The sequence below is a fragment of the Nipponia nippon genome, unplaced genomic scaffold (genome assembly GCF_047370975.1).
Source record: "Nipponia nippon isolate SJK-2023a ecotype South Korea unplaced genomic scaffold, ASM4737097v1 scaffold_6, whole genome shotgun sequence".
NCBI lineage: Eukaryota > Metazoa > Chordata > Aves > Pelecaniformes > Threskiornithidae > Nipponia > Nipponia nippon.
Window position 1 is genome coordinate 52,877,479 of NW_028262380.1, and position 27,476 is coordinate 52,904,954.

General features: G+C 40.5%; 2 protein-coding genes and 1 long non-coding RNA gene across 6 annotated transcripts in view; 2 read left to right on the forward strand and 1 right to left on the reverse strand.

Annotated features, from left to right (window-relative positions):
- The window catches only part of HPGDS (hematopoietic prostaglandin D synthase), a 30,490-nt gene extending 13,792 nt beyond the window's left edge, over positions 1-16,698 (reverse strand). The window contains exons 1-3 of one of the 3 annotated variants that reach the window (XM_087736285.1): positions 16,570-16,643; positions 11,271-11,420; positions 4,482-4,623 (exon numbers count right to left, since the gene is read on the reverse strand). In XM_087736285.1, coding sequence (XP_087592411.1) covers positions 4,482-4,614 — 133 coding nt within the window. In that variant the 5' untranslated portion in view covers positions 4,615-4,623; positions 11,271-11,420; positions 16,570-16,643. Of the gene's footprint in view, positions 1-4,481; positions 4,624-11,270; positions 11,434-16,569 lie in introns of all 3 variants that reach the window. The other 2 variants (XM_087736286.1, XM_009474699.2) reach the window with 2 other exon arrangements.
- On the forward strand, positions 13,939-18,602 carry LOC148051474 (uncharacterized). Its single transcript, XR_015699640.1, has 3 exons — positions 13,939-14,179; positions 17,361-17,420; positions 18,348-18,602. It is a non-coding gene; the product is annotated as an uncharacterized LOC148051474 (long non-coding RNA).
- Positions 18,603-26,600: 7,998 nt separating this feature from the next.
- Positions 26,601-27,476, forward strand: part of LOC104021197 (melanopsin) — a 59,668-nt gene continuing 58,792 nt past the window's right edge. For both annotated transcript variants that reach the window (XM_087737449.1, XM_087737454.1), the window contains exon 1: positions 26,601-26,894. The gene's annotated coding sequence lies outside the window, so the exon portion shown is untranslated. The remainder of the gene's footprint in view (positions 26,895-27,476) is intronic.

Genomic DNA, 27,476 nt, shown 5'->3' on the forward strand with positions numbered 1-27,476 from the left:
TAATATCTCAAGGGGATGGTAATTTTGTGCACCATTACAGTGGATTTTCTGCTATATCATGACTTATGTCAGTGCAATGATGCTTTTTGTGAGGAGCCTGTTATGTGGCAATACAGATCTTGAATGAGTCTGTTATGTGACAGTGTATAGATCTTGAATTGACTACGGTTTAAATGGTGGCACGGTCAAGTCAAAGTCTGTTCAAAAGGAAAACTTAAAATGTGAGTTTGTTTACTTATTTAGATAATTATTGTCTTACATAGAGTGAAGGGTCATGTAAAGCTGCTACTTGATCTTTGTCTGTTTTTTAAAATTCTGTGCTAAAGCTAATCAACGCTAATACTTACATACTAGCTTACTTAAGCTTGTTTATATTATAAACTATTATAAACTACAATCCTTGCCTGAAATCAGCAACTGGAAAATTTACCAAAGAAGATCTGATTAGTGACAGAAGGGAAAAAAAGAAATGTTGAAATATAGAAATTTTCATTTCAGAGTGTATAAGCCAAATGACACAGGTTTTTATGTTATAATATGCCTTCCTCCTGTACAAAAAAAGCACCACTGAGGTGTAAACAAAATCAAGTGAGACAGTATTTTTAGGAGTCAGGAGTTACTTATTTGCCTGAAGGACCATTAAGACTACAGCTTGCTGGGGGGAGCCACATGAAAAATGCCGAAACAAACAAGAAAACCCATCACACTCTTCAGTCCAGGTCAAAATTAAACTTTCAGCAAGCTGCAAGTCTGCTTTCTAAACGGCCTTTCTGCACATTAGTCTCAATGCACACATTTTCTATTTTCCCATCAATTTTACGGGAGAACTAAGAAATCAATCTTTTCTTCAGAACAATGACAGTATTTTCTGGTTTATATTGTATGATGATTTGGCTGGGAGGTTAGTATTTGTTGCAAAACCTTACTTTAATTTTGTGAAAATTGATGAAGCAAACGTCTCCTCTGTGCAGAGACCTGACTCCTTTTGCTCTTAGACAAACTTGCATTCTTTGATTTGTTCCCTTAGTAACTCAAGAAACATGAAGTTCTCTCCTTGTCCAATCTTCTTCCCTCAGTATTTTTTTCTTTATCTTACTTCTCATACTTGAATTTTTTAAAAAGAGGGACATTATGTTGTGCTTGCAGACTCTGCAGTCAAAACTGGTTTCAGATCTTTCATAGACAAGTGGGTAAATGCAAACATGGTGTATGTAAGTGTGCATAGCAATTTGTCTGGTATTTCTTAATCTCCCCTTAATATATAATTATGTAATTTGTTCAATTAATTGGATCAATTTTAATGATTTTTGAGGGTTGCAAAATAAGCGGTGTACAAAATTGCTATTACATTAGCTGCTGTTACATCAAATGGAGCTGTAATTCCCCTTATCATTGCTAAACACTTACCACCCTTTGGTTTTCACCAGGATGAGACTGACTGGAATCTGCTACTTTATTTCCTCTTTTTTTTTTTTTTTTTTTTTTTTTTTTTTGAAGTAGACCCAGTCCAGGCAAATGGGGGAAAAAAAAATCCTGAGCTTCATAAGAAAGATCTGAATACAGAATATGAATGGCAGTAGTGTAGAAGATCTCTCAGCAGAGTGAACTATGCCTTTGTATGCGCAATGGGTTGGATGGATCCTCTCATTTCATATTTACTGTTAAACACAGCAGTAATTGAACTTTTTGGCAAGGATTCTGTTACCTGCTTTCCTGAGGACTGGTGCCTTTTCCTCTTCAATCCCTGCCTCGACGGAGGGAGCTGAGGCACATTTTGAAAATTCAGGATAGTGGAGAATCAAGTGGTTTGTTTTCCTTATGGTGAATGGTGCATCTCTGCTGTATGCAATATTGTTGTAGCATTAAGATGCACAAACCCTATACCACCTAGTCCCTAGCTAGGAGGCAACCATTTCTTGTGTTGAGTCATGGCCTGCAAAGTCAGTGTTTAGTTACCTTAGGGCAGACTGGAGCAGTGGCTATTGCTCTTGTTGTACAGTGTAAGGTTGTTTGCTGCAAAGCCCTGTTGCTACCTTTTATTCAGAGTTTTGCTGAGTGATTTGCCTGTGGGAGATTACTTTGTCTGGAAATACCATGAGTAATGATTGATTGCTTCACAAAGGAGGAGGAGGAGGTAGTCATCAGTTAGTTGATCTCCAGGCAATTTCCTTAGCAGCATTACATTGTTATGCATACAAACAAGATACCTTTACTCTTGCTTTAGTTGACAAACCTCTTAACTTGCATATTGTATGCAATGCAGATGCCACTGGTGGCAAATGCCACCATTACATTGGTGCTTGAGCTAGGATTCAGGGAGCTTTCCAGAAGCAAAAGTTTAGCATCCTGGTATGAGATGTAATAGCACTTTCAGACATGCATCCAACTATTTCTTTGTAGGCGCACATTTTCCTGGCCAATTAGCATGATACATTCCAGTTCCCATCCACTGACTGAATGACTGCGTGTCTACAGAAGTCTGAAATTCAAAGAACTCTTAGGCCAGCATGAATTTTGCACAGATGATTTCACAAATCTGAGAGCAGCAGCTCCCACATTTTACTAAACTTCTTATCTGCTTTGGAATTTCATCTAGGGATCAGTCATAGGGGAGGCTGTTATGAAAGGCTGTTATGCAGAGAAAATGAAAAATCTTAACTAACCCTTGGTAAACCTGCTAACAGACTTTTCACATCACAGAAAGAGAAACAAAGACATCCGAAGGTTAAATGACTTAATCAACATTCATTAATGCAGCAGATACAGCTACAAAGTGTATAGTTTAGGATTTCTAAGGTGCCTCTGCTCACAGTGTTTTGGTGGTAATGGCGTTGCAGCTGGGCATACACTGTAGTGAGTATGTACTGTACCTATAAAGCCTCACTGGGAGGTTCATGATGTGAGCACTGAAGAAAAGCATAGGAAGGATTTTCCTGCATTGTTTCTTGCACTGGCTTGGATGCTGGGGACATCATCAGTATTCAAAGAGATGCAAAGCCTTTACCTTGTCTGATAGATCTGCTGTTAGAACATCTTGTCCTAGCATATGAATGCCTCTGTAGTCTTTAAGTCACTACTTATGCTTTGTCTTTTTTATTTTTCTTACTTAAAAATCAGTATGCAAACCTCTACATAGAATTATGCTTTGCTAATATTCTCTGAACTTTGTTTCAGGACGTAAGTGGATGTGTGTATGTGTGAGTACGTGCGTAGTTAAGCATGAAAAAGGCCTATGCAGAGCTTTCTTCAGTTGATCTGAATTCTCAATCTCACCTTTAGTTTCTACCCTGCTTTCCTGAGAATTGCAGTGGGAGAGAGATAAGCTATACCACATGGTCAACAGGCTTAAGTTCTTACAAAGAAAAGGTTTCGGAAGTCAGTCATCTATAAATGAAAATAGCCTGTTTCCATTGCTTCATTTACACTGTGCTCTGTGGGTTGTTAGCCAATGTTTTCTAGATTTGAGCACCACAGATGGCTTCAGCTGCCACCTGGAGAGCAGCGGTGCTTGAGTATTTGTCATTCGAGTCACTGCGAACATTATGGAAAGACCAAATTTAACTGCACCCTGCAAGAATTTGGTAGCCCACTGGCTGGGGTTATTAAAAGATGCGAAAGCCTATCAAGAAACATTGCTTGATTAATAGAAATCACCTTGTACATTAGTTGTGCCTTTTCCCCAAACTAAAGTAGTTACTCTTCATTCTGAATGTGAAAAGTCATAGCCTGTGTAGCAAAACATGGGCCAAATCCATGAAATGAAGACAGATATCTCTGATTTCATATCCCCAGTCTCCAAACTCAAGATCTGTTTCATTTAAACTAAGGCTAATTTAATGAACAGAACTAACAAATAGCTTTAATAGCTGGAAAGACGTTACTTTAACTGAAAAACGTGAAATGGATGGGGTATAGTAGCCTGCAGAGTACTCTTGGAAGGGCTGGTAAGGCTTGTTCCTAGGAACAATTATTTTCTAGCACCTCTTTTGATCCTTTTGTTTTCTCTTTGCTATATCAACTGATTTCATTTGTTTTCTCACATCACTTCCCTCTCTGAAGACCTTTCTGGTTGCAAGGGAGTGACCTTCTTGACACTTATTTCCAATTTGGCCTTCTAAAACCGCGGTGAAGGCTGCGGTGTGGTCTTTGAGACCAAATCCTCCAAAGAAGCTGAGAAGATTAGTATGCATTTGGTTAGCTTTAGACAGAGAAAAGCTGAACTGAATTGATGAGAAGTAAAAGCCCAGCTGGATGACAGCAGGTAAGTCATTTTAGATTGTCTGAAGATTTGGATCCGGACTTCTGTGAGAGCATCAGGAATGACATTTTGGCTGTCTAGACAATAAAATTCCCCCAGGCTTAATTAAAGCCAGGAATTAAATGTATTTCTGCTCATGAAACATATAGGTACCTCTTCAATTGCTTTGCTTTTTGACAGCATTTCTAGCAGAACTTTGGATATAAGATCCCGTGCTACGTACTTGGTTTGATTTTGGGCCAGTCTGCTGCTTCTATCCTGTGGTCTTCATACTTCTTGCCCGAATAGGCAAACAGGTAGCGGCTGATTTCTGCTCGTCCTCGCAGATTGAAGTATGTCAGCTTGTACTGTGGCATGCTGGATCCCTGAGAGGAAAGACACGAGGTTGCTTTAGATATGAGTAACTCAACTCCTTTTTACAAAAGCGCACCATGTGCTTCTTTTTGAAAGACATGCTTGTACAATGCAAGGGACATACATACTGCACTAAGCCATGATGTGTTGTACTTTGCAATCATTGTTCTGCATTTGTCAGCCACAATATTCAGACATGGACAATGACAGTTAAACCTGCAGTTCCTCCTTGTGTATCTCCAGAAAGATGGCTTGATTTTTTCCATCATATTTAGAACTTTCACCTTTCATTTATTTTTCCTGTAACTCCAAACTCAGGTCATTTTTATGAAATGTTTTTCACAGTGCAAATCTAAAATCATGTACTGTAACAGAAGATAGTTGCTGTCTTGAGCAGCAATTTTATTCAAGCCTGCCCTGCTCAGTCTCTGCTGCTTATGGAGACCTTCACCCAAGACCAAATCATGAGAATTGCCAAACTGTTGTGATTTTTCTCATTGACTATTACCCTAGTTGTGTAAGTAATCGACCCAAGTTATTTTAGAAGGAAAACTTGCTATGGAAACCAGTCTGCGCTGTTGTTTTGAGAAAATCATCAGCAAATTCTCAGTTTCTTGTACAGAAGTCAAAAGAAAACTTGAAATGACTTTGTTCGGTTTTCATGTGGTTTTTTTCCTTCAGTTCTAGTTAGAAATCATGTAATAGGAAGGCTCTATTTGTCGGTGTAACAGGCAACAAAAGAAAATACTCGTGAATTTGTACAACAAGGATGGTGCAGGATAGATGACCAACTAAAGCCACTTTAAACCAAAAGTAAGCTTTTACACTCTGCACACATAGCACCTTAATAAAAGAGATCTATGAGCTCAGATGAGATTTAAATGTACTGGTTAAAGGAAAATAAAACAATCTTCCACCTCCTCACCCAAAGCAAAACCCATTCTCATTCTGGCCTTAAAGTAGACCTTGCATGTCATTTAGCATTCTTTTATATCAATCAGATTCAGAGCATTACTAATAAAGCTCATCTGCACTAGGAAAGAAAGGGAACTTTTTTTTTTTTGTGAGTAAGTGCTACTACAAAACCTTGCAATAAAAACAGCCCCCTATTTAGTCATTTTGCCTTTGAAAACATATGCTTGAGGGCAGATGTATCATCAGCTTTCACTTTAGAGGGAGAGGCTCTTTGTTCAGACACTGGGAAAGATTGCACTTAACTCACGCTGAAAAGAGCAAACTACCTTTGCCACTTTCTCCTCAAAAGTCAAAACATCTATTTTCTGTCCTCAGAGTAGCAAAGGCAAAAAAAAAAAAAATCACAGCAAATGAGCACACTGGCTGCTGCTTAATTCATCGTGAAAGTTCCCTGTTCCCCTGCAGCACACAACAGGGTCAGAAGAGATTATTAATAAATGGAGATTTTTCACAGGTGATGGCCGAGAAGCAGGAGCAGAGACGGAGAGTTACCAATGGAGATATCTACAAGTGCTTCAAAACAAAGACACCACTACAATTATATTTTAAGTCAAGCAAGTGTGTTCCTTTGGACTGTATAAAAGAGGGAAGCTGCAGGCAAAATGAGTTACATTAGGATGTGATTAGTTTTCTAGATGTGTTAATTACCAGAAAATATATTTGTCTGCAGCTCACAGATTACAGGTGTAACTGTTTCTTTCTCTAAGGAGAGAAATTTTGACAATTCCAAATTTTTCAAGCATGTTTTAGGTAAGTGGCAAAACTTTGCTCCTCTATTTTCAAATTTTGTGCCCAGATTTGTTACTTAATATGGTTTATTGTGCTTATATAATAATACTATATATTATTATACTTTATTATTTATTTATGCAGGATGAGTTTGGATTATATGTCTCCAAAGTTAATGTAAGGAGAGAGGATGAGACTTAATCATTTGGGAGTAAAAGGGGAAAAAATCCCCACTTGATTCTTACTTTCCAATTTTTATAGAGGCAAGCGAATACTACTGATTCAGTCTGCATTTGGAGAGTATCCAACCTTTAACGTGCAAAACCCACAGTGTCTACTTCCCTTCTTTAGGGGTGTCCGCAGAGCTTTTTTCATAAACGGCAATAGAAGTTGCAGTGCCCTGGACTTACTACACTGCTCACACGTGGCTCCAGTATCTCAGCTACCTCTAGCCCGCTTAGCCCTGTGTTAGCAGAAAGTTGTCGACAGCCGGAAGGCATTTTAAAGCAGAAGAACAGAAAATTTTAACATACAGTCATGAGGAAGGCAGTAGACAGCTATATATAGAGCGGACTGAAGATGAGTGAAGCGTAACTTTTCTGGTGGCGAGTGTTTTGAAAGAGTCTAATTCTTACTGTGGGAGAACTTTATATACAAAGACATGTATAATCAGGAGTAATGAGGTGATGTAAAGAAAAGGGAATTTTGGCTGAAGATCAGGAAGTCTTTCTGGCTGTTGTAGTAGACTGGGGAATATTTTGGTCTGTCAAGGAAGCAGTGGAAACTATTGTTTGAAAGGTCTAAAGCAAAGCTAAACAAATTTGTAAAGAATACACCATAAGGAGTAATCAAATATTTGCAGTGCTGATGCACGTTTAAGCTTTTGATTTTTTTTTCCATCTGTGAAGAAAAAAACCCAACCCTACAAGGAGTTTGCCAAAAATACTTGACATTTTAAAGACCTCTATAACCTTACTGTAAGCATGTTTTGTAAATGTTTGTAGGTTTTATTTTTTATTTGTATTCATTGTGAAATGTCAGGAGTAGTGCTTCCCAAACAATTACAGATACATTTCTAAATGAAAGAAATGGTTGTGTTCGAAATATCTTTTTGCCAAACATACAAAGTAAGTTGTTGTTTTTTTCCTTATGCTCTGTTACCTCTTTTTCCCAGTGTGTTTTGTAAAGGAATGGATCATGAGGAACAAATTAAAACCATTAAAAAAATGTCCAGAATTACTAAATGACTGAAAAATGTCACGTCTAGGGGTAAAAGGTCTAAACTGGGTCTTTGAGTTTGTGCTTTTTTTTGGGGGGGAGGGGGGTGATGGTGCAGGGGAATCTTACAACTATTTAAAATTATTTCTCTTTTTTTAGATTTAGTCATGGCCTAAAAATATTGGAAGATGTTGGTGGGTGTAGGACCCTAGTGCCCAGACTTGCAAACATTTAGTTACCTGCTTAGTACCATTAAATCTGTTTGGGTGAGTTTGTTCAAAATCCAAGTGCAAATAAATGCAGGAGGGGGCTGATTTACCTTCCACCAAAAAATATGCCATCTAAGCAGTGTTTTTAAAATTTCTAAAGCGATGAATACATGTCTGGGACCCACCCATACACCTGCCCTGCCCTACATTGATAGAGCCCGCGGAAACCTCAGCCCCAGTTTTATTGTATACAACTTTCAAAGCAGTGAACTGAACTAGTCTAAATTTATTAAATTAGCTTTAGTACTTTAAAGTTGTTGACCCACTTAGCTGATTTTCTAGCTTTCCTCTGCGGCTTTCTTAAAGTCAGCTTAACTGGCTTTAACATACCTTTAAACAGAAGATTAGTGGATCTTGTGATTAAATTCAACTTTTGGAGCTGCTTAGTGACAAAATGAAACAGAAAATCTGAGAGAAGGTCAAATATGTGTAAAAGGTGGCATTCTCCACGTTACTAATGAGTCAAAATTCAGGTTGAAGTGACAAGTGTCTCAGACATCTTAGGACAGATTTCAAATAATTTAAGACTCTTCGTGTCTTTATGGAGATACTGCATTACCTGATGAATTTGGGATGCTTTTATTCCAGTTGAAGCAGGACCAAGCAATCAATTTGAAAACTTCAAGCAAGATGAGAGTGAAAAAACAGAGCCCAGGAAGGAATCAGCATCATTCCCTGAGAACTAAAACACTGAATTTCAGATAGCACTAGTACAGAAGAGAAAAAGCACTGGCAGACTGGAAGCTGTATGAACATACTGGGAAGATACAGAAGCAAACAGTCCCGGTGTCTGCAAGGTGTGCAATACTTTTGCTTTTACTGGATGACAGTGTATGTGTCTCTCCTTTGTTTTAAAGGGTGAATCACAAGCGCACCACCTGCATTTCGCCTGCTCAAGATGAGTTTCTGGTGCGTGCCCAGAGCAACCCAGAGCAGGCTGCCTCTGCCAGCCAGTGCACAGTCCTGCACGCCCAGCCTGAGCCTTTGCCCTGTGAAAGTAAACACCAAAACTCTGCTGGACTTTCTAGAGGAACAGCGTTTCATCTCTGTTTTGGAAAAATCCAGCCCTCAAAGTAATACAAGGAAATACTTCTCAGGATAGTAACAGACACAAAAGCCTGGATGCAGATACTCAGTATGTGAATTCAGAAAACAGAAAGGGAAACAAAAGGCAGCACTTTATTTCATTTTCTTGGATAGGGTTATTAATAATTCAGGTGACAGGCAGCAGAGAGCTTTTTTCTGAGCTGGGGGCAGAGAGGGAGAAACCAGCTAAGTTGAGCTATTTGTTCACAGCCATCTGAAATCTGACACAGGATCTCATGGTGCAAAGTCCCACTTAATTGTACTTCGCACTGTGAGAAATTAAGGGTTTTCTTGCTTTAAGGTTTCATCATTGTTAGAGGATTTAAAAAAGCCCCACTCTTCCCTCCAGCAAGCAAGACCAGTAGGGTTGGGTTAAGGTTCATCTGGGTATTTCTAAAAATCTGGGACTCAAACTGTCTGCCTGGAAGAGACGATGCATTGCACTATATGTATATTTTTTTAACATGAGGGTTCTTCCTTAATTTAGGAGTCACTTACGGAAAGCACCACAGCTAGCACCTGACACAATGCTGCCCCGGCCATGGGCCTGCCAAAAAGGGGAAGCTGGAGGTCTTGGCTGCCTGGTGCCATCGTCCTTCCTTGAATTGCAACCAGACCAAGACTTGGTCCTTGAGGGAGCTCCGTTTCATTTCACTGTGCAAATACAACTTAGGGCTGCCTCTGTGAACTCAGGGCCTGTCACTGGCCTCCGGGAATGCAGGCTGGACCTCAGGATCTCCTGGAGGAAAGCCAGTGCCTGCTGAAGGGCGTGAGAAGGGAAGGTGCTGCCATGTCTGAAGAGGAAGGTGAAAAAGTCTCTCCAAAGACTAGTGAGTGATGGTTCTGTCAATGGATACCTCTGTTTATTTTATTGTAAGATTAAGCTGTTATATCAGTTCAGCGTGTTTGGATTGCTGGAGCTGATATTATACATTCCATTTTCATGATTTTATAAGATGAAAGTACAACAGCAAATCAGCTTTCACTCACATAAGCCTACAGGTATCTTTCTGCCAAGAAGCATCTTGCTTTACGAAGTCTGAAACAGAGATTGTGCCCTCTCTAAGCAATAATCTAGCCGAAGCTGAAAAGCTTGGTGGATGTTTTTCTTTCTTTTTGTTCTTAGTCCTGCTTTTAAAGCAGTTGCTATTTCTTCACAAGGTGTTTCTGCAAAGTTGTCCTGGAAATTAGATGAGTAGGTTTGAAGGCCCAAGCAGCCTGATCTGGGTATCTTACTGGAGTGGAGGGGGCACTGCAATTTCAGCCAATTCATATATTTACTCATGTATTTCTGTGATGTCCTAGATGTACCATGCCACGCATACATCTTGAAGTTCTTATAACCAGTATCAGCTGAACATTTTCCATTAATGGTAACACTGGGATTTCAGAGGGAAAACTATTCCTTCTCTTCCTTACTCCCAGTCACAGGACCCAGTAGTGCTAATGTCAATTAGGAAGCTCAATTTAGAAAGGGAAAGGAGAGAAGCTGGCTGGGTCTATGGGTTTTTTTCTTTGTATATACAGACAAAAGAGTCTTTACACATTAGATTTTTTTCCTTAGGCTATTATCTCAGGAGTGACTTATCCAAGTATGAAGCATGGATTTTTAGTTCTATTCCTTAGGGGTTGGGGAGAGTTGTATCACTTTATGAAGTACAAAGAAAGATTTTTAATCAGGAAAGAGATTTACTCTGCCTTATTTCACCTAAGAAACATCAGGAATATTAAGTTCAGTTTTGCCTGTCTTGCTTATTATCCTTCTCAGATATGTGAATTCTTCATCCCTGTAATTGGAGAGATGAGTATTAAAGCAGCTTTCTCCTTCCTCAATTTTAAAAAATGTTTCCCTGTCCAAGCGAGTCTTTCTGCCTTCATATTTTAAATTTTCAGTTTCAGAGGAGGGAACCAGAGAGACAAGACTTAAATAGTTATTGCAGAAGGTAAATAAAGAAAAGCTTCCACAGCTATAACTTTATAAAACACACTTTGCAGTTTTAGCAGGGTAAGAAAGATAGAAAACTTCTGTGTCCAGTATTTCTTCCTTTTATTTAACCAAGCTAACAAAACAGTCAGAGAGGTTTGGGGAAAGGCGTGCTTGGTTACCTTCTCCTGCTTGAGCAATGCTGAAAGGGCAGGAGCCAGCTGGAAAGCAGCCTTGCCCTGTCTGCCGGGCACAGTGCAGCTCTCCTGGTTGCTGATCAAATCGAGTGCTGCAGGAATGCCTTAATTTTTTTCCCTCGGATGAAAAATTAGTCTCTCTAAAGACTCTCTGTGTTTATATTTTATGTCTAAATTCAGAGCTGAAATTACTGGTAGAAATTGATTTATTGGCCCTTTTTGGAGAGAAAAGAGTTTGATGGTGAGAAATCAGTCCGTACCAGCAAGAACCAGCTACGGGGTGGCTGTTGGTCTCCTTCTGACTTCTTGCTTGTGGGGAAGGTTGGCGACCGCCTGGCGAAGGCACTGGCTTAATCCAAGCTGTTTATCCAGATGTAAGTAACACTGAGACAAATAACTTCTGCCTTTCCCTGGAAAAAAAACCTGAGGGGTACAATAGGTATCTTACGTGAGGTACTCCCTGAATGGGGAGGCTAATGACTTTGAGATTCCTGTTGGGAAGCAGAGACTTGAAGAGTCAGGACGGTCCTCTCTTATTGCACAGCGAAAAGCAAAAATGCTCATTTTTCTTTTCTCAAGCATAAACTTCTCCTGCTTTTTATATGGAGTCAAAAATATTAGAGGCTTCAGAGATATTTTCAGCCTTTGAAAACTAAAAGTAGTAGTGATTTGTTGGTTTGTGTTTTTTTTTTTTCTGCCAAAAGATGTTTTTATTGATTCTTTTTTAGCAAAGAAAATAAGAAAATTTCTGCCCCCCTTTTGGGGGAGAAGGATTAGAGAATATTGGCAGATTAATGGAAGACTGCAAATCTTCCAATGGAAGATTTCCACAGCAGTCTGTGTTTTGACAGAGAATAAAATGAAAAGCTTTAAGTAATTCTATCTAATTCCTGTCGGCTCTCAGCCTGACATAAACTCTCTTTCTGAAAAGTGATGGTCTCTTTTCCCACTCCGCCCCAATTATAGAAAATAAACACTTTAACTTGTTCCCGTCTTTTTCTATGTCAGATAGCAATCTGGACCTTGGAGAGAAAAAGAGAAAAAATCTGCATACTCTTTTCTGTTTAATACACAAGTCATGTGAAGTAAATGTTTATGCAATTCAATGTAGGGTTGAGTTTTGAAATAACAAGTCCCAAGTGTAATGGTTGTGGCCTGATACTTAGCATGATTTTCGAAATTAGATATATGCACAGCTTAAAGCACATATATTTTTTTTAGTGGGATTTTGCATGTCTTTACCCAGTGTGCTGGTTATTTGCAACCTGTGCTGGAAATTAGCCTCCTAACAAGAGAAGAGTTTTTAAGGCATTGCTGTGGGATTACTGAGCAGTACTAATGATATGAGCATGTTAAGTGAGCTGATGAGTAAAGCTCTGCTGTGTGAGCGTGGGCTTTTGAAAGCCTGATCTGTCAATGTGTAGGTTTAAAAAAGAGACTGTAGGAGAGCTTAAAGCAATTATCTGTCCAAAGAAGCTCCAGGATGGGTTTGCTGATGTGGGAAATTGGAACTCTAGAAAAATCCTTCAAGAACACAGAGGAAAAAACACATCTCTGTGAGAGGAGGATTAGAAAAATGTTTATTCTGAGCAGTTTTTTTGAAAGTGAGTGTCTAGTGTGACTGGACGGTGAATGGGTGGTCACTGTCAAGGCTGTTGTTGAAGGAGAACACCAGGGTCTGCTGGTTTCTCCAAGCTGACTTTGTAGCTGCTGCTCTTCATGTGACTGCCCCTCAGGCAACTGCAGTCAAAATGATAAGAATTCAGATATTTTGAAGTTCACTCCATTCATTTTAACTGAAGGGAATGAGGAAGCGCTTACATGTCAGCAGGTACAAGAAGGCAGAGAGGCGGTGACGGAGAGGGCTTTGCTGGGCTGCCTCAGCAGCATGGTGCTCCCTGTGCCGTGGGTGCCATGCTCTTCGGTTTAGCACCTGAGCATCTGTGATGACTTTGCTTTCTGTCTGATCCTCAGTTTTTTGATTTGCAGCTACTTGGCTTCAGTTTTATGTAAATAACTTTTAAAATTGTTTTGTGCAACCTCCCAAGCTGTAATGAACTTTAAATGAATAAATTGCACACCTGAGACCATGAAATACTGGTAAATAAAATTGCAAGAGGAGAGATCTCAGGAAAGATGCAGACTAAGGAGTGGTTAGGATAATTTCTCAGGAGAGACTATTTAAGTCTTTTATTTCCTCATCAGATGTTTTAAGAATTCCCTGAAGCGTTTTGTGGCAGAACAAAAGCCTAAATAATCTTAATCCTTGCCAACACCAGTCGTTCCTGTAAAATTCATGCCTTGCATCTGTCTCTGTTGTCTTCACATAAATCAGCATCCCCTCACAATATCCCTACAAAGTAAAGAGCGCGGTTGCGAGTCACGTTGCTGTGTGTTAAGTGGTTTAGTCAGCTCTCCAAAGGCAGCTGCTGGTTTTGCCAGGATGATTTCATGTCTATTTCCTGAACTCTCAAGCTTGTCCAGCACAGTAATTTGTATAACAACTGTCTTGGCCACCTAGCATCTTTCCTTGGATGTGAAAAAATGAGGATTTTTTTCCTATCCCAGCCACGTGTATGTGTGTGTATGTATGTACAAGGAGCGGTACAAACGCCAGCTCCTTCCCCCTGCTAGCCTAAACTACTTTGTTCTTGAACCGTTACATGTTGTGAATCCGCTGCACTACTTGCCAAAAACAAACAAAATTACAGGCATGAAAGATAAAGGATTAGGTAGGTTTTTCAGCACAATATATGTTCCCTGTAGCCAGGATGAGTGAGATCGGGCAGTTTTATTCACTTTGCAGAGCTTTCCAGCACCACCCATCAGGTCTCCTGATCATGAATTCCTGGTGTCCTCCTGCTCTGCCCTAGGGTGCCTGGCACATACTACCCTGCCCAAGAGGCACCAGTGGGTTGGGCTGGGACACAGATCTCATGTATTTTCAGATATTTTGGAATTGTTTTCACAGACAGAGTGAGCCTGAGGAGACCTAGGACATTGCTAAAGCGCTCTTCGGACATTGCCAGGCTTCTTGAGAGGACCAGCAGTGGGAAGTGTGGACCTATGGCCCTGAGCAACACCTGCCCTGAAGCTTGGGGGATCGCCTAGATTTGGCCATAAGCTGTAATTGTCCAAGACCCCATGCCTTGTGGTCAGAAACTGCTCGGTATGTAAAACCCTAACCTTTGTGTCCCTACACTTAAGAAGAAAGTAGTGTCCGAGCAGCAGTTTGCAGCCAATTTCACCTTGGCTCATGGAAACACCAGGCAGCATCTGGCTCTGGGGCAGTGCCCATTGCTGCAAGTTCCCTGCTCTGCCCCAGAGTACCCTGGCACAAAATTCTTATTTACCTGAGGTGTACAGTTACAGAGACTGGTGTTCCACATTTGTTCTTTCCTGTTGTCAAGCATCAACTAAAGAAAGATTGAGAGCTTTCAAACCATCCTTTCTGCATACCTTTCTTTGTGCTCCTTCTCCCTTTGCCATCTGCTACCCAAATCCAAAATGTAGATGTGTCTGACATGTCTGAATGTGTTTGTTTTCTCTCCTACCCCATTTCATGCTCATGCTTTACAGAGTCATTCCAGCAATGTTTTTAGTTGCTTCTAAAGAGGTGCAAAACTAAGCATTTCATCTTCCCAGTTCATTGTAGTAGCTTATTTGATGGGAATTTTAGCAGATCAACTCCACATACGTGAGGTTCTTTAAAATGATGACACTTTAAAATGTATATGTGGGATTTGGCAGATTGTTTCCCCCCTCCTTGGGCTAACTGGCAAAAGGATAAAAACTTCACCTGTTTGAGATTTGCAGCATATATGATAAGTCTTCAGCTGATGTGAATAAGCATAGCTTTTAGTAGCATGGCATGACACTTGCTAATCCAACATGAGCAATATGTCAGTGGTTCATAAGCAGTGTTAATTACTTGCCAGTAAGATTTTGGTCAAAGGTATTTTGAAAGCGAGCACCGTCTTCAATTGCTTCTGCTTTCTAACTGCTTAGTAGAAGGTTGCGTACAGCAACCAGAAATCTTAAGAGCCAGCCCTTGGAGCAACAGAGTATGTCCGTTGGTGACACAGGAGTGTGCTGCACTGAAGATGGCTGGCTAACATGCTTGTGTGTGCACAAATCCAGAACTCTAAGAATTACTTTGTGTATATTTTCTGTTTAAAACTTGGAGAGCTTCAGTCTTATTTATATCCAAATAGATTTGATTGTGTGTCTGGGCGTGCATGCAGCTGCAGTAGGGAGTAATTCACACTATGTATGCATTTTTAGGGAGAGGTGGATTCTATTTTCGATTAAAGAAAACAAAAGAATAAAAAAAAGTAAACTTACAAAAGACCTCTGTGTCTAATTTTTTTTCTTTACAAAAGTTGCAACTTTTGAGTACGAAAATACTAGTGTTTACAAACAGTTCTAAAGAGCATAAAAGCCAGGAAAAATACTTTATAGCTATGGCTTGTTTGCTCGGATAGTTTGAAATGAGCAGTGAATAAAGGATGGCTTTTAACAGAGAAGGGGGGGGGGGGGGAGGGGATTATGCACACAGGCAAATGATGGCAGTTAGAATTTAAAGACAAAAAAATCCTGAACAGATATTCAGAATATCATTTTGAAGTAAAAGACAAAAATCAACAACAAAAAAACCCTGTGAGTTTTAAAAAGAAGAAAAATATAGCAGGTAGAAGCAGATGCAGGAGGTTTTCCTCTATAGAATAAGAGTAGGAATTAGGACGTGAGTATGTTAATCCATTGGTGAACCAGGAGAAAGGAATTTAGAAAATGGACAGAACAGTGCACAAAAATGACCTGGAAGAATTGGTTGGTGCTGCTTAATATTCATCTAATTCCTCCGACATTAGCCTAGATTTGGTTTGGTTATGTAAGTGGATGCATATAAGTCAGCCTTTTCATGTAATAGAATATTGCTTTGAAATGGTTTTTCACTTACTGAAAACTCCCTGCAAAATGTCAGGAGCTTCCCCACACCAACTTTTTGCAGCTCTGCTCCTGAGGTTGTCTTTTTTTTTTTGGAAGATGTCTCTTTGACAAGTATCCTGATTATCAAAGTAGCTCAGTACTGATAGCATCAGACACTGGTGAGAAATGGGAGCTTGCTGTAACAACAGGCTAGTGATCTGCCTTTTTGCCTCTAGAAAAGCAGTCCATAATTTTTGAAGTCTGATTGTAGTGGTGCATGTGGTTGCACAGATGTCTTAAGTACAGCAGGGAGTTTAAAGACGTCTGTAAGTAGCAAAGAAGGTATATAGATGGGGTATTTGATTTACACTTGCAGTGGATGCGTAGAGCTCGTGGTTAGCCTTCGCTATGCCGATAGCACTGGTCAGAGACTTATGTTGAATAAACCTAACAGAACTCTAAAAATGAAATATTCTCAGTTCTTGCTCTACATGTAGCATAATTGACAAGAATAACCCCCACGCAGCTGGCATAACAGTAGCCCTAGGGAGGGCACAATAGGATTAGAAGAAGAAAGGGGAAAGAGAGGAGCCAGACTGTGGCAGCAAGCAAAGCCGAAACAGAACTCACTCTGGTGCAGTGATAGGTGGTCCTTTCCTCAGTGCACAGGAGTCCCTCTGAGTGCTGGCCTCAGTGGAAAAGGCTCATATATACTGTTTATTAATATGCAAACCACTCCCCGTGACAAGTATGCCATCATGACTCTCTCCCTCTCTCCTCTCCCACACACACACAGACACACACAAAGCAAATGCATCATTCCCTCAGATAACAAGCAAGGTTTGTGACTTTTTTGGACTAGTCCAGCAAATTAGGTACTGGAGTTTTTCAGCTTGTGTTCAAGGGCGAGAAATACTTTGAAGTGCCATTTGAAAAATAATAATAAAATAGACACTGGGGAGCTGAGTCAGATGATGGGTGGTTTTTTTAAACTGTAAAAAGTGTTGAGCAAGCCAAGAAATGGCTGTCTTTTAGATTATTTCTAACTAATGATGTGAAGCCCTCCAGTATCTGACCTAATTATAGAACAATGCCTTAAATAGCTGCAATCTCATTAAAACAGAAGAGCTAGAAAGTTATGCACATCAGTTGTTAGAGCTCTGTGATGTTACTGCTTCTCATGACTCCTGGATGTTGTACTTTTTTGTTTTTTCTTTTTCCAATTCCTTTGTACTTTGACCATAACAAAGTCCATTCAATATTGCTGTGCTTTGCTTTCCTCTTCGTGTGCGACCAGAACGCAACAGCGTTAGAGCAAAGCTTTCTGGTGTTAAAGAGATTGGTTTGATGTGTACTGCATAAATCTGCTTTGAAGCCTCATTCACTTTGTATAAATAAACGGTTGTGGGTGTTCTTCACAGGTGCAGAAAGCAACACTAAAGAAAGCGCTCTTCCCTGGGATGAGGAGGTGCCAGATCCTTGTAAGTCCCGCCATCAATCATTTGCCACAGGTCAACTCATTTCCATGCACTACATGTTTTCCCCTGGTGAGTTTTCAACCGCCAGCAGCCTTTACAGCTAAGAGAAAGTTTACAGGAAAAAAAACAAACCACCAGAAGTGTCTTCTCATTGGGACTGCTGTAATCTGAATTCTGAGCCAAACTGTCAAGGCCAACCTTTACGGTAGCACTTCCTTGCTTTTGGACTTGCCTTGACTGCAGATTCATGTTTTAACATTTCTTCTCTCCAGCATGTCAATGGGAGGGTGGTGGTTTTGAGCGCATGCCAAAAAGGGAAATTTAAAGTGGTTTAACTAAAACCTTATTTCACCAGTTTTTAATTGTTCTTTGTACATAAAGCAGCCTCTATGGGGCATGACAGTTCCTTCAGTTGCAGAGAAGCAGCTGAGGTACTTTTTTTTCCCATTTCATTAGCAGAAAACTGAAGCAATATTTACAGTTCTCAAAAACTTTGATCTTGGAGAGAAGTAAATGGAAGTAATATGAAACAAACTTATTTTACAAAAATTTGCAAGATTTTGAGTCACTGAGAAGTTCAATTTACTTGATGTTGGAGCAGAGAGTGGAACACAGTAGTATGTTGTAGGTTGTAGTTCTCAGTCTTCTCAAGGGGAAAGCAGGAGTTCTCCAGGAATTGTTTTCAACAAACAGCAGTTTCCCCCTACCTTGGAAGGGTTGCCAGTGATAATACGTGGTAAAGCATGAGTAAGAACATTGGTAAACTAGCTTTTGCTTTCAATGTGAGGTGGTTAATGAGTTAAAACTGTACCTTCACTCCAAGAGTTCCCTTTGTTGAGTTGATATGAAGCATAAACAGTTCTTTGTGCTACAATTATACCTCAAACGAATGACAAGGTAGTAAAAAGCCTTTTTTCCCTTTGCCTGTAGGAAATCTTCAATGCGAATCTGGGAGAAAAGCTTTCCAACCTGTGGCAGAAATTTGCTGAGGACCAACTCTTTAACTTTGTATTTTCGAATGAGTAACTCAGTCCCTGTCCCGTGGCAGCCGTGCTCAGGCCATGTGTAGTGGGCAGGCATTATTCCCTCCCCTCGACGCTGCTCTTGAACACCTTAGAGTCTGGCAGAGAGTGTGGTTATACAAACAGTAGGATTTAAAAAGGTTGCTGCTCAGAGGCACTTATTACTCAGGTGAGTACAGTTCTTTACAGGATCAGGAGGTAGGTTTCTTCTGAAGAAAAACTAATTCTTCCTTTCTGCCAGATTCTGCTCACTGCACATGTGAACGATCAAATAAATTCCTGCGCTTCCTAAAACGGGAAGTGATTTGTGCCTGCAAGTTTAAAATAATGAAGTTAGTAATGCGCTGAACTGATTTAACCTTAGCTCCCTCTGTTGATGATTTCTTACAGATTAAGCTCTCCATTTCTGTTGCCCTTTCAGCCTGCAACAGCTGTTGATGGCATGAAAAATTTGCTGGACTGCGAGTTGTATGCAGTCAGGCTGGGACTGTGTATCAGTTTGTTGCACGAGGCTCTTTGCCTGAGGTGTCTTTTTGCTTTTGTCCAGCTTCTGGAAGCTTTAGGACTGGGAGAGCAAACTGGTCAAGATCATAATCTATTAAACGATGTGTGTATAAAATCTGGGTGGAGAGACATCCATTCATGTCAGACACCTTCCCCTTGGACTGCACAAGAGGCGTTTTCGTAGCAGGATCTGTGGTGAAATGCCCTGCTACTCAGCAGTTTGCATTTTGACAATTTGCCCTTTGGTCAAGGAGCAACATCTAGTTTTCTTGCAGCCAGCCAAGCCCCATGGACAGCTCTGCAGGCTTGTGTCTGGTGATTGCGTGGAGTCATAAGTCAGCAAAAGGATGCTTTCTGTGTGTTTTATACAGGGACGTGAAGACATTAACTAGATGACACATTTTCTTTCGTGGTCAGCACAGAGGCTCTTGTCTCAGTTTGAAAGCCCTAGATAAATGCAGAGGACGCCACATGGATTAAAATTAAATCCAAGATTTAGTTCAGCAGATGTCCCTTTCAGAGCATTCACAGGCTATTACAGGATCAGTATGCTACAGGGCAGATCTCTTGCCCCATGATTCCTTGAGTGTTGCAGGATCACTCTATTGACTCGCAACCAGCCCTTCCCCACCTCTTCTTTCCCAGTCGCTGTTCCACCTTGCACCCCAGCGTTAATAGTTAAGCAGAAGATTTGAAACAAGACATAGCATCTCATGCTTTTGCCCATGTTTTTGTGTAAGTCTCTACGGTGAGATAGCTTGCTTACTGTGTGTGTCAGTAGAAACATCTGCAGCAGAAGTGTTTCCTGATGGCTCGCTTTGGGAACAGTAAGGGGCCAGCTTCCCCTGAGCTGAAATGGGAGTAAGTGCATGACCACACTGCAGGCTTTTCCCTGCTGGAAGGGAAATCCCAACCAGGCTTTTATGGCAAGCCAGCTTTTGCACTGGACAAGACATGAGCATCTTATCGAGACTGGTAACCTGCAGTTAATGCATCTACTTGTGCATCCAGGAGAAGAAATGCACTTCAGCCAGAAGTTTCACTATAAATTTAGGTACAGCTGTCGTGTTCACTTCCTTAGCAATTTCCTCACCTCATCCCTGCTTTCCTTCTTTCTTTTTTTTTTTTTTTAATTACAGTGTTATGCTGCTACTATAGACTTGAGCAAATGAACATTTAGTATGAGATATAGGAAGTGAATAATGATAGCTTTCATAATTTTTAAGCCCCTTAATGAGGGATATTAGGCCTGTGTTTAGAAACCTACACGTGCAGCAAAGGTGCTTGGCCTTTTATGTTCATATGTAACAGAGCTCAGCAATTTGCCTTCTCTTTTAGCAAGCAGTAAATTCAGCCAGAGAAATTCAGCTTCAGACAGACCTAAGTTTACAGACAGCTTTACTCAAAGAAGTGCTGTGGGGGGATTGAAAATACTAGGTATTCATTTTTGGAAAAGTTGACACTTTTAAACTTTTTATTGTGAATTAACGTTCTCATTGTTTTTTTCTAACTTGAAATATAACCATAAAAAAAAAAGGTGAGTGTACTTTAAAAACACTGTCTGTGTGAATATAAGCACATTCTAATATTTGCAGCTTGCTTTGCTCATGCATGTTGCATTGCTTTGTCTATGATATTTTGTAAAAAGTATACAGAAGGATCATGAATGCATTTGAAAGACATTATCCATTCTTAATCAAACGTCCTTCTAGTGTTGCTGTAGCTCTAGTAAAAGGCAATGTTTAATGATCAATGAGATCATTAAATGAGCAATAATGAGATTTGCTTTTGAAGCAAAGAAGCTTAGAGAAGTAATCAATTACAGAGAAGCCTGCAATTTTGGGGGTTTGGGCGTAGCTGATAACTTTTTTCGTCTGCTGCTGGCAGCAGGGAGCTTTTGTGCATGGAAGAGTCAAAAGCATCAGCTGAAAGATTCATCTTCAAATTGCTGCATGGAGAGCAAAAGCAGTAAAAAGCAGACTGTTAGAGACAGTTCTTCATGTTCAGAAACTATCTCTTGGATTTATTTGTAAGAAGTAGGAAAGTTCATGGGTGCAGGTGGTTGTGTATGAAAGACCCTGATCCAAAGCCCAGTGAAGCTGGCTTAAGGACTTGTGCTGACTTTAGGGGGCTCTTCTCTCAGGTGCTGGTTTTGCACTTGCGAATACAAGCAGGGTTGTAATGGCTCATGTAGTTGAAGCATTTGGAATTACTTTTTCTAGTGCATTTTCTTCAGCATTTCATGTAAGTAACACTCAGTCCTGCGTTAGCTGGCAGACTATTTACTTTCTTTATCTTAGCACTCCTATTGATGAGAAACTAGCGAAGGTAAGGAAAACCCAGTTACCCTATAGAATGCATTTATCCTAACAGCATCTCTGGCTTAGCAGAGGAGCAATGACACTCTTCCCAACTCATACGGAGTTACATATATACATGACATTTAAGCACAAAGTCTTGATGAATAGCCAGAGGATCCATCTATTCAGAAGATGCAGTTCAGCATAGAGACACAGAGTGAAGGTCCTTGGTATATCAGCTGACGGCTGATCCATACGTGTTTTTGGTCGCTGTACTGCTGGTTTGTTTCCCCTTACATCCTGCAGAAATTCCCTCATGGAACTGAAAAAACCGCAGAGAAAAGTCAGGGCCAGTCAGCTGCTTTCTTATTTCAATTAATGTTTTGTTATCCCTCTGTAAAAGGGAAATAAGAGTTAAGAAATAAATATCTGTGTACAAGTTGCAGAAGACAAGAGAGCTTTGTTCCTCATATTGTGCATGTGGTCAAAGTATTGATGAAAATTGGAGATGCTCTCTGTTTATGTTTGGCTAGCTAAATCACGAGCTTTCATCCCCTCGTGGACCCTTGCAATTGTATCATATTGCATGAACAACTACGTAAAGGAATCAGATGTGATTTATGAGTAGGACAATAATCTGTGATTCACAGAAGGAGGGCAATGCAATTAGTGAAATGTTAAGCCTCGTAAGGTAATGTAACGTGTGCTGTCTGCCCGATTCCATCCACGTCAGTTTCAGCAGGGATAACATTACACAAATGTGTTACTTAACAAGCAAATATCAAAAGCTTTTAAAGAGAAGCCTTCTTAAAAACATGAAGCTGCTTCATCTTGTGAAAAGTACTGGGTGGTCTCACCAGTAAGCCCCCAGGGAGTCCGAGCAGGCGCAGGACCTGGGCAGGGAGGGCACGCTCCCCGTTTACAGATATGTACTGAAAGGCTGAAGGAGGAGAAATCCTTCACTTCAACCTTTTGAAATGTGAGAGTTCCCCCAAAAAATAAGCTCTCCACATCATCCTTCATGATTCAACAAAATGAATCATTTGATATCACAATCACTTTCAAGGAAACTAAAGTGGATTAAGAAGAACAGGGTTTAAAAACTTCATGGTTTTTGGTTTTGGGGTTTTTTTGTTGGTTTCTTGTTGGTTTTGTTTTGTTTTGTTTTTTCCCAGACGATTGCTGTAGAAATTTTCTGTTCCTGGAAGGAGGTGGGGCAATCTGGCAAAGTGAGTGAGACAAAAGAATCAATGTTTAGACCTTAGTTTTGCTACCATGCAATAGAGCCGTAGGTGCCCTGTGGATCACATAAGTGAAATACTGCATCCTGCCCAAAAACCAGAATTCTACTTTTAAAGGAGCGAGGCATCCCCCATGGCTCCAGTAGTGACTTTCCAGCAGCAACTACTCTAATCACGACAGAAACCAGTACTGTTAAATCCAGCATAAATGCACTAGGGGAGGGGAATACTTACTTTTGTTTCCAGGCTACAGAACTTACCCAGTTCTGTAGCTAGCCTACATCTAAAGCTCACTGTATCCCCAGTGTATTGGTATGCTGAAGGACGTTAGAGGAAAGAAAAAAGAAAAATAAGAAAAAATAAGAAAACAGTGTTGAAAATATGAGGTGATGAATGAACTTGTTTAGCTGAAACGCTGGATGTCTTTGATTAATGGTTAATCTTGAGGAAGAATTAACACCAAGGGACCGAGGCAGTTCCTGGAACTGATTGCAGAGACAGGAGGAAGAAATGGTGAATCTCTGTCTCTGTGCACCAGAAACAAATCTGAACTCAAAAACCAGGGAAGCTTTGAGTGTGGAAGTCAATAGAAAATTAACAGAAGTGAATACAAAATTGTCTTGGATTTACGAGCAAGGAAAAAATCCATTTATTCTTTTGTGCTTAAGCAGAAAGGGACTCTGCATCTTCTGCTTTTCAAAGACCATGGCAAAATAAAAATAATCTCATATTTGGATTACTAGCTGTTCTCCTTCTTCAATGAATTAAGCAATAGTCTGAAGTGCTTAAACAGAAGTTACTCAGGTGTTCTTTGTCTGAATTTATACTGGGTATGGAAATAGCAAAGTAGGTAGGTAAAAGGGGTTTAGCCTCCTCTATTCTTTGCCCCATTCATTTGCCTGGTGGTTTCTGAAGCTGCAGACAGACAGCTCTTGCCCAAGCACAGCTTGATCACATAGCGTGTGTGTTCCCGACTGAGCGGGATGTGCTGTGCATGAGCCACACGCAGCATGTGGTGGTGCTTCGGGCTGGCTGAGGCTTATGGTGACCCCAGCTAACGTGTGCTGCCCTGCCCCACGGCCCAGTCGCTTAGCCGCCCAGCCTTTCGTTCACGTCCTCTCGCAGCTCCGGAGAACAGAGGGATGTCTGCCTTTTTCCTTTTTCTCAGGTGCCAGAGAGCATAAGATAGCCCTGCCAGCATAGTGCACAGAAGGATGATCTGGGCCAAAATGCAGTTTCCAACAGCAGTTGCGCTCTATGTTTCCACTCTGATAACCAGACATAGTGGTAATTATTAAGTGCAGAGCAAAACTGCAAACAGTCTCTCTTTACATTGCTTTGTTGAGGCAAAACGGAAGAAATACTATCTTTTCTGGTAACATGCTCATTTGAGCTTTGGGGAGATATTTGGAGGTATTATTAAGTGCCTCGGACACATTTGGGTAGACAAGATGTATCCGTCATCAGCAATCAGCTAGAGGCATTTGCTCATAACAGTACAGTTTCCAAAGTGACAGAGGTGGCACTGAGCAAAGTGACATAGCTGGAGAAAGTCACTTTTGGGTAAAATGATCTTATATAACACCAATTCAATTAGTGTTTTCTGTTGGTGCAAATTATTGATCAACTTCAGTGATATGAGCTTTAATTCGTATGAAGACCAGAGCTTGCTCTGTTAGGATTCCTGGCTTTGTCTTCTTTTCTCCTGAGCATAAGAGAAAATAATGTGAAATGACTCCAACTTTCCGGAGACAAGCCTTTCAAGGTCAGTATCAGTACTTTTATTGCCTTGCTAAAGTCAGAATACATTCCACCTTACTGTCTCTTCCCCTGCAGAAGCCTGAAATGATCAAGATTCCTGTTTGGTGAGTTGCTGCTAAGAGGTTTCTGGTTTTGAATGCTTGGCCCTCCATCAATCACAGTATCATGAATATTTTTATTTCTGCCATCCCTCCTCCTTCCAATTTTCTTTTCAGGAGATGCAAATAGCATAACAGTCTCTCAGAAATATTAAGACTTTCAAATGGCCACCGTCCTTCAGTTATTTGCTCCTCTCCTTTTTTCCATAAACTGCAGACTTTTAAGGAGTGAAAATCAGAAGAGAGTCTCCTGCTTTTGACAGATGCTGCCATATAACTGACTTCACGCATCCAGCAAATACTGACTGTAAGGACTGTAAAGGGGCTACATATATTTTGCTGTTAAACTTACAGCGCTTTTTTTTGTTGTTGGTTTCGAAATACAGAAAGTCTTAGTGGCAGACTGCAGTGGTATTTGCCCAGCAGCTCGCTCTTTGTGTTTACTGCATATACTGGGAGTGTTACTTAGAGGGTTAGACAAGTACAACTGGCACTTCATCAGAAATGTTGCTGGGTTTATGTGCAACTGGTGTTTGAGAGTCCTTTCTTAACAGAAAGGAACAAACCAAAAAAAAAAAAAAGTTAAAAGTGCACCATGTGAAAAGATTGAGTTCTGCAGTGTTGTAGACACTGATAGTTTTGTCATTGCCTGCTGCGGGAAGGAAAAATACTTGGATGTTGATGTAAAACATTCGATTTACTTGTACATATTTTGGACAATTGCATCTACCCTCATAAAATTGTAGGAAAACATAAATTGCTTGAACTACAACTATTTTGATGTCTTAGCCAAAATATTTGCTGTAATCTTAAGGCTTTCGCAACATCATCTTTATCTGTAAGTGTGTTTTTCTTAGTGAAAATAGATTTTTCCAAGAGTATTAAGTACCTGTGCAAGTTGTCCTTGTCTCCATGGTGGTTTTGTTTTTGTTTTTATTTTTTACTGTTCTGATAACTAAGATAATTTCTTACCTGCAATTTCTTGTGGAGTTCTGACCTATTCAGCAATGCCTTACTGCATGGCATGTGGTTTGATGTACAATGCTATTTTATACTAAGCATCAAAATTCTGAATATACAGCAGTCCACAAGCACTAGAGGCTCACCCCAACCCTCTATACATTAAATAATCACTGCACTTCTGCAGGGGACTGAAACTGAGACAAGATAATGCATTCGTCTGTTTTCTTTTTTCGGTGCTCAGCTTTTCTGGAAGTCGTGATGAAACCACTCACCCGTTCAGACAATGTACCTTTTTCTTTCCACTGATTCAGACAGGAGCAGGAAGGGAGGAAAGCAGGTTGCAACATGGGGCTTGGAGGAGCTGACTGTGTTGTTAGGGTGGGGTTGAATATCAGATGTATGGTTGCACCAGGTGGGTTGCATGCCTAAAGATACAGCAGAGGTATTTGTCCAACCCTAAATGTTACACCATCAGTCCAACAGCTTACCTGCAGGCAGTTTTCTCACCTCTTTAACAATTTCCTGACCTGTCTGAATGAGTGATTAAGGAGTTTTTCCTTATCCAGGTAGTCTCCTGGGTTTGCTAGCAGTCACCCAAGACATCCTCATCTCATTTCTATCTCAGTCTCCCTGCTGATCTGCATGTAGCAAGCACTGCTGCTTTCCCATCACCCAGCAAATGCCCATAGACAGGGCATGAGATCCCTCCTGGAAGGGTGGCAGTCGGAGCTGGAGAGACACAGTCTACACTCACAGCCAAGTGAGAGCTCAGACATTTGAGAGCTCACAGGCTGAGTGCTGTGTCCTGCACAGATCCTCGCCTGTGTGGAAGGAGCCTTGCAGTCTTGGTGTATACCTGAGAGAGAGACAGAGAGCACTTGCTGGGGTACCCCTGTCTCTTTTCAGACGCGATTTTCCCCTTACTCTCTTTTCCCGTTTGCTGCATTCCCTGACACGAGATGGTACTGTATCATTTCCTTCTGTGCTGAGTGCGAAAAGCGTAGAGCCTCCTTAAGTGGTGAACACTATCTGCTTCTCATTGCAGAATACATTATCCTGATAATGGATTTCCTGTCTTCAGGCAATAGAAAAACATTGCAGAATATGTTCACCATGCTGCGTACGGCCCTTCTTCCATACTAAAATGCTCCCTGCTGAGTACTCTCTGCTTTGAAATTTCCACTTCTGTTAAGATGTCAGTAAACTTATTAAGTTCCTTTTAATTTTTCTTTTAGCCAAACTCTGCTATTAAACAGACTTTCAGTAATACTTTTGTTTTTCGTTTAAAGAAACAGCAAAATCATTGGAGAGTTCTTCTGCCTTTTTTACCACAGTATTGAAAGAAATGAAAGTAGCTTTGTGTTCTTGATAGTTAATATAATATTTTGCAAACTTTTGAAAGCTGTTGAGTTAAAGTAACTGAAATTAAAGCCGTACATTCATTTAAGGAAGTTGATATAAAAAAAAAAAAAAGGAATAGTGTTATCTGCCTACACCTTGCACTGCTAATCTCTTACCATGAGTGAGGATAATTCTGGCCAGAAAGGAAATGAGAAGAGTCTGCAGATGGTAAAATCCAGCTAGCAAGGTAAGGATCCCTCTTTTCTGAGTTGTCTGTGGAGATTTCTATCCCCAGTAGAAGCTGAAGAGTGACGTTTCTCTTTCCAACCTGAGATGGATCAGTTACCTTCTGATAGACATCAGAAGGGGTAAGGGCTTCAAGGACGCTGCATGAGACACAGTGCAGTGCTCTGGATTGAAAGTACAGTAAGAGTTTATCTGGGAGTAGCTAATATGTGCATGTTAGTGTCTGAAAGCAAGGGAGAATTTTGTCACCTGCAGAAGTGTATTTGTTGATCTAGTTACTCGGTGGCTCAGGAGTGTATTTACATTCTGGCGGGGGGGGGGGGGGGGAGGTAAAAAATGTTTCCACACATACTCTAAGTTTAGCATAGTCTACGCTTTCTCACAAGGTTTATTTTACATAGGTCCTTCCACTCCTAAGCAGAGAACTGAACCAAAAGCAATCACAGGCAATGCAAAGATTATATCTTTTAGCACAATGAGTTACTGGAAGGAGGATTTGCCCTTTGTATGACTTTGGTTGCAAACACTTTAGCCGACCACTAATGCTGCAGATGACGTGTTTGTTCCATTGCTGAAGCTATCT